This window comes from Anas platyrhynchos, chromosome 5 (assembly GCF_047663525.1).
Source record: "Anas platyrhynchos isolate ZD024472 breed Pekin duck chromosome 5, IASCAAS_PekinDuck_T2T, whole genome shotgun sequence".
Taxonomy (NCBI): domain Eukaryota; kingdom Metazoa; phylum Chordata; class Aves; order Anseriformes; family Anatidae; genus Anas; species Anas platyrhynchos.
Window position 1 is genome coordinate 31,613,953 of NC_092591.1, and position 10,299 is coordinate 31,624,251.

Sequence of the window (10,299 nt, forward strand, 5' to 3'; positions counted from 1 at the left end):
CACGTTTTTCCCCTCAAATCTCGCTGCCTGTCAGTACCGGCTACGCAAAAATAAACACAACAAGAAGTGATGCTGAGCATCCCTTGGCTCATGCCCCAGTCCCCAGGGTCAGCCATGTGTCAGCTCACCGAGGGACAGCGCCGGCTCACGCGGCAGCGGCGTGGTGGCAGCAGATGGGACCGGGAGGGCTCCTGGGGGGAGAGGTGGGGAGGAGGGAGAGCGTGGGAGAGAGAAAATCTGTGCCTCTGCCAGCAGCGCTGGGTGCGCACGGGGGAAGGAGTCAGCGCAGCACACGCGAGGGGTTGCGTGGGGGAGAGAAATCGCAGCCTCGTGCCAAAACAGCGGGCAGACAGGGAAGAGAGAGGAGCAAAGATCACCGCCAGCTCAGGGTACCACCGCGGTATTATCTTTAATCAGGGCAAAATGGCTCATTCACACTTTTATATACTTTTTTTTCCCAGATCAAATCATTCAAGCAACTCATTCCCTCATGTAGCCCACCCCGTGGAGGCAGCTCCGTGGCAAACAGCACCCCCAACACACACACAGGTTTCCCTGCCTGGTTTTCTGCAGGCAGAGACCAGCCCAGGCTCTGCTGAGAGCACATCCCCAGAGCATCCTCTGCCTGCCAGCTCCCTCCATCTGTCAGCCTCCAAAAAACGGGGGGAATCGGCTCCCCAAAAAAGCTAACTTTATGCAGGGGACCTTGCTGGGGACAGGAGCCCACAAGCAGACAGTGCCCAAAGAGGTATTTTCCCCTCCTTTCTCCCTGAAAGAGGAGATGGGCTTAAAAATTAGGAACTGGGGAGGGGTCTCTGGTGCCTGCTGAACTTGGCCCTGCTGTAGGGGCAGCCCAGGGGTTATCTCAGCTGGGGAAAGGGCTGGGGTGGGGACAGGTGCCCCTGCTCACATTTCACCTACAGGGGATGACTCAGGCTGGACTCGACCTCAAACCCAAGGGGTTTAAAGACCGCTCATGAAGTCCTGACACCCCTCAGCAGCATCTGCCTTGATTTATGCTGCTGGAAAGGCGATGGAAGGAAAGAAAAGATAAATAACAACCGTTTGTTTTTTTTTTCTGCTGTTATTTCTCCCTTCTTCCTTGCAATTTGAAGTGGTTCAACCCTGGCGCAGTGCACTGAAACCCCTCCGAAACCCAACAGAAAGTCCCCACGTGCCGAGAGAAACCGCGCGGTGCCGGCCTTGGTCGCCCCCCTCGGCATTTTCCCCTCGCTTGCCCCAAAAGCGCCTTCTGAAGCAGCCCGTCGCGGTCCCCCCAGCGGTCCCCAGAGGCCACGTTTGGGGTCCCCACCGGTCCGAGGAGCCCGGCTGGGGGGGGAGGGCATGCAGGATGCTCGGGAGCCTGGCAGGCAGCCGGGCAGCAGTTTGGGGAGGATTTTGCTGGTTTTGGTCCTTCCTCGGCGGGTCCCTTGGCAGCTCCCAGCGCATGCGGATGGCGAGAGAGACGCGGACAGGAGTTTCTCCATCCTCCTCCCCGTCCAGGCTTTCGGCAGCAAGATGCTGGGGCCGAGGCGTGCCGGCAGCTCTGCCCTTTGGGGCCAGCCCCAGACCTCTGGGCACGGCCCTCAGCCGCCGTCGGGGCGCAGGGTCCCGGGGGCACGCGGGGCTCCCCCCCGCCGGCAGCTTTAGTTCCTCCGCAGCGGGTGCCACATGGACACGGGCTTCCTCAGCGTGGCCAGCATCTGGTTCCAGTGGGTGATGCCCATGCCGCTGGCCGCCGGGCCGATGAGGACGTGGCCCGTGTTGTCGGCACGGCCGTCCTCGCCGCTCTCCGCCACCGTCACCCGCAGGGACAGGTCCTGTGGGGGCAGAATGCCCCATATGTACGTATCCCCACACCACCAACCACACGTGCAGGTAGAAATGTGCCCCCCCCCCCCCAATACCGTCCCATATACATCCCACCCCATAAACGCACATCCACCCAAACCCCGTGCATTCCCCTACACCCCCGCCCCCCTCGTGCACATATCCCTACATCCTCCCCCCCACATACTGGGAAACCACGTGTGCCCATCCCCACACACAGCCTTACCCTTTACATACCCCCAATACCTCCCACCCCACATGTACTCATCACCTTACCTCACCCCACACCCCCTGAACCCATAAATGCACCCACCTACAACCTATGTGAATTCCCTACACCCCACACACCCCACACAACACATCCCACCAGCAGCCATACCCTGCGCATACACGTGTCCTCCTACAGCCATACCCCATCCATACACATCCCCCTGCACCCCAAAATCATAAACGCCCATCCCTACACACACACCCTCACCCGATTCCTGCACCCCTGTACCCCCACCCCATCCATACGCTCCCTGCTGAACCATACAAGCACCCTACACCCCCTACGATTCCCTCTCCCCCCCTAGCACAGGGATTTGGGGCCCCGTGGAGCAGGACCCCCAGGCTGGGACGGACCTGGAGCACGATGGCCGGCACCGAGAAGATCATGGCCTCGTTGAACACGGGGTTGTTGTCGTCCCTCTTCACCGCCGTCTTCTTCTTGCTGATCTTCCTCCCGTCCTGCAGCAGGTAGACCTTGACGAAGGGATCTGCTCGGGAGAGAACAGCCTCAACGTGGAGCCAGCGACCTCCCCGGGTGGCTCTGCCGCCCCGAGGCAGCACGGGGACACACGGGGATGAGCACCCTGCTCACCTGCGGTCACTTTGCCGTTGGACCACACGAGGTTTTTGGCTTTGACCACCACCACCGTCAGCCGCTCGGCCGTGGGCAGGTAGCTCAGCGACAGCAGGATCTCCCCCACCGTGTCCACCGCCTGCGGGACACACCAGCCCTCCAGGAGAGGGACACAAAAACCCCAAAACACCCCAAACCCGGGCACGCAGAGCCTCGCCACCACCCTGCTTCACCTTGTTCATGTCCTGCAGGTAGAGCCAGGCGTTGAAGGGGCGCAGGGCCAGGTCCAGGTCGGAGAGCTTGAGCTCGGCCACGCCGGTGCTGACGTTCCTCTCGTCCTCGTCGATGCCGAAGACGGAGAAGCGCAGGCTGTTCTCCTCCAGCGCCGCCGGGTCCAGCGGGATGGAGAAGCGCTCGTCGAAGGCCACGGCGTAGGCGCTCCGCTGGATCTGCCGCGGGGAGAGCCAGGGGCTGGATGGAGAGGAGCCCCCCGTACCACCACCACCATCCCCTCTGCCCACCTCACCCCCCCTGAGACCTCCTAAGGAGACTTCCCTGCACTCCCTCGTCAGCTCTGCCCAACCTCTGCAGTCCCCAGGGGATTGAAGTGCCTCTGAGGGAAAGGCAGAGCTGCAGAAAATTGGCTTTATAGCACTGATCGCTCTCGGTCTGCAGCCTACGATGTGTTTGGGGGACGTCTGGATGAAAGCTACTGTAAGAAATTTTAGCCATCATTTAAAAGTAAAGCAAAAACAACGAAAAAGCAGGTACTGCAGAGCATTAAAGGGAAAAAAAAGACTTTATGACTTGTCTCAGGATTGCAAAAGAGGGTAAATAGGGCTGGTAAATTATGAATAATGATGCTAAATAATAAATATCTCCGGAGCGTAAATACAGAACCTGATGTTAGGATGGAAAAATGGGTTTAAACGAGCACTGGGAAAATATTTCACTGTCTTTTTGTGCGCCTCCACCCCCAGGGAATTGGCGTTCTTCGGTGGGATGGGGATTTCTGCTCCTTTCTGGAACAGCCTGATAAAATCAAGCTGGCAGACCCAGAGGCTTTCCAAAATCCCTCTGCAAAAAGCCAAGTTGCCAAGAGGCAACTGGGGGCTCCTGCTTTCCCAGAGCACCTTCTGGGGTGTTCTAAAAAAAAATAATAATGGAGTTTTTTTTCCCCAAAAAACAGCTCTGATCATGCCTGCAAGAAGGAGGCAGGAACGCCAAGGCAGCCCCGTTGCCTTTTAATCTGTCTGTGCAATATTTTTGGCCACCCCATCACATGCAGAGAGGGACTCCAGGACTCATTCCCCTCCAGTACCCCATCCGGGACCCCCACCACCCAAAAACCCCGCAACCAGCCCCAAACTCAGCACAGGTGAGCCCGGACCCCTTTCCACCCCAGGACCCGTCAGCACCCTACACACCCATATTCCCCGCGTGGGGTTTTTGGGGTAGGAGCCGCTCACCCGGGAGATGCCGACGATCTGCTCGGCCGGCAGCAGGCTGATGCGCATGAAGCAGGACTCGAAGCGCGTGTCCTCCTTCTCCAGCAGGTCCTTGCCCTGCAGCAGCGTCACGTGCAAGGTGGCCGCCTTCCCGTCGTACTCCATGGACACCTCCACCTGCCCCACGGTGACGTCCTGCCCGAAGTTGTTCCCGATGGAGGAGATGGAGCTGAGCGAGTCGGCCGAGATGGATTTCTTCAAGGGGCCGTAGGGGGCCAGCCCCAGGTCTTTGCTCATCAGCTCCAGGCTCCCCAGCTCATTGATGCTCTCAAAGGTGTCAGCCGCCCGCAGGCTGGCTTGGCGGACGGGCGACGTCTTCTCCAGCCCCCTCTGCGAGCCCATGGTGGCCCCGCGCTGCGAAGGAGAAGCGATCACCACCACTCGGTCCGAGTTCACCCCAGGAGCAGCGCTGAGCCCAGCTCTCCATCCCCAATTTATTCATTATTTTTACCTTGTGCTTGACATCCGAGCACGCCGCCCCGTATTTCTGCTCCAGGTAGCGGTAGTCATAGTTGGGGAAGGGGGACGGCGCCGGGTAGCTGCCGGAGCGCCAGAGCTTCCACAGGTTGAGGGCCGCGATCCCCAGCAGCGCCAGCGCGCCCGCGGCGTAGATGCCGACCTCCCAGCGCGGCGGGCTGGCGGCCACTGCAAGGGGACAGAGGCACCGTGAGCCACCCGCGGAGGGGGCTTCGGCCACGTCCCCACCAGGAGCTCCTCATCCCCTTGATATAGGATCAGCTGCAGGGGCTGGGAATTAATTGAGGCTGCCCGTGGGTTGAAAAAAGGTGGTTGGCAGTGCTCTGCAAGCCTAAAGTGGCAGATTTTTGGCCAAGCAAAATCTGGTGAGGTGCAGGTGAGTTTCTGCCCCGCTCCCCACAGGTAATGTTGGTGAGTGGCTGCAGCACCCCCAGGATGCAGGGAGCCCCTGGCAGCTCGCAGCAATCCCGCATCGCCTTCACGCTGAAGGGAACTGCTTGGGATGCCAAAAAAAAAAAGAAAAGGAAAAAAATTAGGAATGGGAAAAAAAATGGAAATGGGGGAAAAAGAACCCTAAGGGTAAGTGATGGGGGATGCAGAGGAAAAAGCCCGGCTGGAGGCTGCGAACTGGGTCGGCTGCGATGGCACAGGAGCCGTCGGTGCTGCATTGCAGCAGCCTCCATCGCCCGAGCGATTCGAGCAGCGCCGGTGGCTCAGCCTAACACGAAGAACAGGAGGGGAGCCGGGAGCGGGGGGGAAGAGATTTGTGGTTACTGAGCACTGCCGGGGGCCCCCCAGCGCTGCCTCCTGCGTCACGCCGCCGTGCTCCTGCCTTCAGCTTCGGCTTTGGAGGCAGGAGCCGAAGCCAGGGTGGTGCCTGCCTTTTTTAGGGCAGAGTGCCTAATATTGCAAAGTTTACTCATTTTCCTTTTTCAATTAAAAAAAAGTCAGAAGATTTAACTCCATGCTCACGTGTGACACTGAGGGGCTGCTGCTGAAAGCAGCAGGGACCAGCAGCCCTCCTGTGGGGCTGTGTGTGCCAGCACCGAGGGCTCAGCCCGTTCCCAAAATCCCTTCCCCGAGCTCCTTAAAGCACTCACCGCTCAGGCGGTACCTGCCCGCGTGGTCGCTGTCCATGGCAAGCACTCCCCGCTAGTGGGACAGCCTGCAGTGCACAGGGAAAAGCAGTTAGGGTAAGAGGAAAAAAAAATAATTATTTTTTTGTTCTTTCTAAGCAGGGATGCTGAATAGTCTCTTGGTGACTTTTCTCTCTTACCTTCCTCACCCGGAGGGGTTTTCCCAGGTGAATTCTACGTGAGAACCAGCTTAAACACGAGCAATTTTCCAAACTAGACCTGAACCACGCTCATGGCCAGGGAGGGAGAGCTGGATTTGCCTGGTGGCTGAAGGTGTGGGCACCACCTTCCAGCTCAGCTGGGCTATCGATGAATTTGGGTATCAGGCCCTGGTAGCCTGATGTGGCTGGCAGACCTCCGCTAAGGGCAACGGGGTCCAGCAGGAGAAGGGTTTTCTGAAGGTAACAGAGTCACAAAGCATCCCGAAACAGCAGCAGGGCTCGGAGATGCCCACCTTGTCCCCACCTCATACTTGGCTGAGAATGGGGACCTCGTGTCACCCCCGGGCTGAGCACCATGGGGGCTCGTTCAAATCAGCCCCTTTTATCTGCTGGAAAACCACCTTGCCTAAGAGGTTTCCTTTTCTGGCTTTTTGATACTATGCAAACAAACGAAGTTTAGAGGAACGAGTTTCCCTGCAAAAGTGCAAATATCCCCCGTCAAAACACTCCGTTTCCTTCAAAGCCGTGCCCCCCGTGACAGCGTTTTCTGAGGAGCTGTGAGGACAGGCAGCAGCTCCAGCAGCTTTCCGAGGCATCCCCAAGAGAGCCGCCGGCTGACTGCAGCGTTCAGCGGAGGAATTAAATGAGCTGGTATTTCCCCCAGCAGCGAGACGACATCAGCCTTTCCTGGGCACGCAAACGAAGGTGCAACCAGAGCTCGGGAGATTTACAGCTTTCTGTGTCAAGCCAGGCTTTCCCCACCTGTTTTTTTTCTTTTTTTTTTTTTTTTGGTTTGTTTTGTTGTTTTTTTTTTTTGTTGTTTTTTTTTTTTTGCTTGGTGGGACAATCAGGATCCAGGTATTGCAATAGGTTCAGGGCATCTCTGCTCTCCTAGAGAGCTGCTGCGATGGGACGTGGGGCAGCTCCTGCTCGGGGGGATAAAACGGCTCAAAGGGGGAGACCTGGCACTGAAGCCACGTGTCTGCTGGGAGAGGGGGGGCAATTCCCTCAAAATTAAGAGGGCTGACACCCCACTGGCCCTTGCTGCTTTGCCCAGCCGAGGCTAGAAGACACTTGCACAAGGGGTCTGTGTGGTCCCAGCACGTATCAAGCACCGTGGGTAAATCCAGGACACCCCCCAGAGCAAGCTGCAACCCCCAAAAGTCATAACCCAAGTTATAAATGGCAGCAGTGATCTCTGTGCAAACCTTGCCCACTGCCCCTGGCCACCCAGCATGGGTGAGCTCTGTCCCCTCCACCCTCCAGCACCGTCCCCACATCCTGGGCTGGGAGCGGGGCTTCTCCATCCCCCCCCAGTCCATCCCCAGCCTCCTGCCAGAAGGTAAAATCCTCGATCCACAATGCAGAAAAGTAGGATGGAGGTTGCTGATGGTGAGTTTGTTAAAAAATAAATAAATAAAAAATAAATCCAAGACCTGACCCAAGAGGTTGGGCTCTGCCCCTCACCATCCTGAGCCCTGAACGCGATCCCACCGCGCTCCCCCTCCCACAGTTACTGCTGCAGAAGGTGAGGGCAGCAGCCACCTCCGCGGCAGACCCCACTCCAGGCACCAAACCATGCCCCTATCTCCCTGTTTTTTCACCCAAAGAGGACCCTGCACCACCCCAAGCCTCCCGCAGCCCCAAGGCTGCACTCAGTGGCACCGGCGCTCCGAGGGGCTACGGAGCCACAGCGGGCACAGGCCTGGATCTGTCCCAACACCAATTGCTGGGTATTTTTTTTTTAATTTTTTTTTTTTTTTGCTTTAAAAGCAGGGAAGAAGGAAATCCTCGGGACCCTCCTCACCTCCATCCTTAGCCGGGCAGCAGCAGCATTTGCATCCCCGGCAGTGCCTGGGAATGCAGCAGTGCCCAGCCCAGCGAGCCGGGGAAGCCGGTGCTGAGCCCAGGGGACGATGCTGAACCCAGGGGGTGGCTTTGGGGTCGAAGCAGCCCCCAGCTCCTCCGAGGGTTGCCAGGCTGAGCTCCTTCCACGGCAGGAATTCCCAGCGCGATGCCAGCCTGGGCTCCTCGCACTGGCTGCGGGGCACAGCGCCTGCTCACAAGTGCAATGAGCTGGGCAGCCTCTGCCCCGCATCACCCAGTGCCAGGAGGTTTTTTGCCCTAAAGGTTTGGCCCTAAAGCAGCCCAAATCCCCGACCGGGGAGCAGGGGCCCCAGTCACGCCACGTTTCTGTAGGGTTTCTCTGGAAAAGCGTTTCCCTCCTGGTTCATCCTCACGGCACCACAGCCAGGGCATCGCTCAGCCCCGGGGTCCTGCATCCGCACCCACCCGGGGTACCCCAAAATCGCCCCCTCCTGCTGCCCAGGGACCCCCAGCACCCTCTGCTCCCCCCTCGTAGCACCTTTCAGCTCTGCCCTTGCCCCCCCCCAAGGTATTTTTCTGCTTCAGGACCCGTGTGCAGGAGGCGACGCGCATTGCAATAAGCTCAGAGAGCTGCACCGGCGAACCCCCCCCAAAATAAATAAATCAGTAAAAAAAAAAAAATAAATGAAAAATAAAACCGCCACCCCAAAACACTGCAAGGGGGCGAGAAGATGCTCTGCAGGGGTCGCACCCCCTGCCTGGGGGGGGGTGGCACGGACCCGACGGGGGTTTTCCCCCCCTGCTTCCCCCTCTCCCCCTCTATCACCACCACCACCAGCAACCCCGCGTCTCGGACTCACCGCTCCTTTGGGGAGAAAAGGGAGAAAAAGCTCATTTTGCGGCCGGGGGGGTGCTGGCAGCGGGCGGCTGGAGCGGGGACTGCGGGAGGGGCCGCCCCCTCCCGCCCCCCAGGTGCGGCCCCAGCCGCCGCCCGCCCCCTGCAGCCCCCGGCCCCGCCGGGCGGGTTTGGGATCGGCTGCTCCCCCCCCCCCCCAAAGCCCCTTCCCCGGGTTTGGGTTTCCCCCGGCCACCGGCATCCTTCAGCCCCGGGGTCCTGCGTTAGATAAGGGATGGGATGAGAGAGATGCAGTGAAAACCCAAATCCTCCCCCCCCCCCCTTCTGCCCCCCAGGGACCCCCAGCTCCATCCCCAGCCCTCTGCTCCCCTCTTGTCGCATCCTTCAGCTCATCCTCCAGCTGCTTCAGGAGCCGTATCCCCTCCTCTTCCCTCCCGCAGGGGTGATGCTCTCCTCCAAAAGGCTTTTTACAGGCTACGGCTTGAAATTATTACCCCAGAGCCCAAGGTTTGGCTCCTCTCCTGTCCTTAACGCGGGTGCCGGGGCTTCAGGTCCCTTCCCACCACTGCAGGACAGAAACCACCACGATCCTCGCCCCCCTTTCACCCCTGGACTCTGCCCCTTCAGCCACAAATCCCATGGGTTCTCCTCTCCCTCAATGCAGCACAAGTCAAAGGCTCATCCTGAAAGTGCCAATTCCATGGGATTTGTCCCCAAAAAGCCCTTTGATGGGAGAGCAAAAGCTCAGCACCCCCTGGCAGGCCCCGTCTGCTGTGGCAAAGGAACTGGTCAGCAGCCAAACCTCCCCCAGGTGCTCCTGTGGGGTGGGGATAGAGAGCCTCAGAGCCCCGTGGGCAGCCTCTTTCCTACCCCGAACACCAGGCCACAGCTCTGTAGGAGTGAGAAGTAATTCCAAACAGAAAGATTCAATTTGCTCAAATTAGGAAAAAAAAAATAATAATCGCAATTTGGGGAGGAAAGAAAACCTTTCACCCCAAGGAAAAGGCCAGCTCACCTGGTGCACAGCAGCACGATGCTCCAGGAGCTTTGCTTCCCAGGAAAACCCACCAAATCCTTCCTGTCGGAGAACTCATCTTTAGGGAGAGATGGGTTTTAATTTTCTCATAGTTAAAGAAACAAATCCCAACAATACATTGAATTTCGGCTGCAGCCCCTTTATGGGTGGGAGCTGAGCCTTGTCCCCCAGCTGAGAGCCCTCTCCAGGAGCACAGGTTCCCCCAAAAGCAGCCCTTCCTCCAGACGTACAAAAAGCAGCTGGAAATGGAGCTGGCCAGGGCTTCTTCCCTCCTCAGCTCCCAAACATAGGAGAGGAGAAGTGTTCCCAGGGGCCGGCAGCCATCCGTCTCAGCCCCGGACACCAGCACCCTCTTGTGGGGCCTCCTTGGGCTCAGCCCCGTCCACAGCTGACCCCCAGAAAGCTGGATTTAGCCAAATTTGGTTTGGCCAATATCTCACAGCCATCAGAGAGCAACATAAGGCACCCAAGCAGCCCTATAAATCATTTTTTTAATGCCACAGGGACACGGCTGAGGTACCTCAAGCAGCTTCTGCTTGCAGCAGCATACTCAGCCTGCTTGCTGGGAAGTAAAGAGCTCTTTATTTCTGGTCAAAACCCTCCTGGAAAAGCCCTCCAGCAGCA

General features: G+C 58.4%; 1 protein-coding gene across 4 annotated transcripts; it reads right to left on the bottom strand.

Moving 5' to 3' along the window:
• Nucleotides 1-384: 384 nt before the first annotated feature.
• SYT12 (synaptotagmin 12) lies at nucleotides 385-10,060 on the bottom strand. 4 transcript variants are annotated; one of them, XM_072038665.1, is made up of 9 exons: nucleotides 9,906-9,964; nucleotides 9,655-9,733; nucleotides 5,760-5,824; nucleotides 4,634-4,827; nucleotides 4,144-4,536; nucleotides 2,908-3,123; nucleotides 2,693-2,813; nucleotides 2,455-2,588; nucleotides 385-1,820 (listed from the first exon to the last, which is right to left on the bottom strand). In XM_072038665.1, the coding sequence occupies exons 3-9, from the start codon at nucleotides 5,794-5,796 to the stop codon at nucleotides 1,647-1,649; spliced, it is 1,269 nt and encodes a 422-aa protein (XP_071894766.1). In that variant the 5' UTR covers nucleotides 5,797-5,824; nucleotides 9,655-9,733; nucleotides 9,906-9,964; the 3' UTR covers nucleotides 385-1,646. The 4 variants fall into 4 exon arrangements, with proteins under 4 accessions (XP_071894766.1, XP_071894765.1, XP_027314965.1 ...); XM_072038664.1 differs by having other exon boundaries at nucleotides 9,655-10,060; XM_027459164.3 differs by lacking the exons at nucleotides 9,655-9,733; nucleotides 9,906-9,964 and adding an exon at nucleotides 8,644-8,830.
• Nucleotides 10,061-10,299: the final 239 nt, after the last annotated feature.

Coding starts and splice junctions, on each gene's coding strand:
- SYT12 (XM_072038664.1), bottom strand. CDS start 5,796: ATGGACAGCGACCACGCGGGCAGGTACCGCCTGAGCG. Junction 4,828..5,759: donor GGGCAGGTACCGCCTGAGCG/GTGAGTGCTTTA, acceptor GTCCCCTTGCAG/TGGCCGCCAGCCCGCCGCGC. Junction 4,537..4,633: donor GCTCGGATGTCAAGCACAAG/GTAAAAATAATG, acceptor TCTCCTTCGCAG/CGCGGGGCCACCATGGGCTC.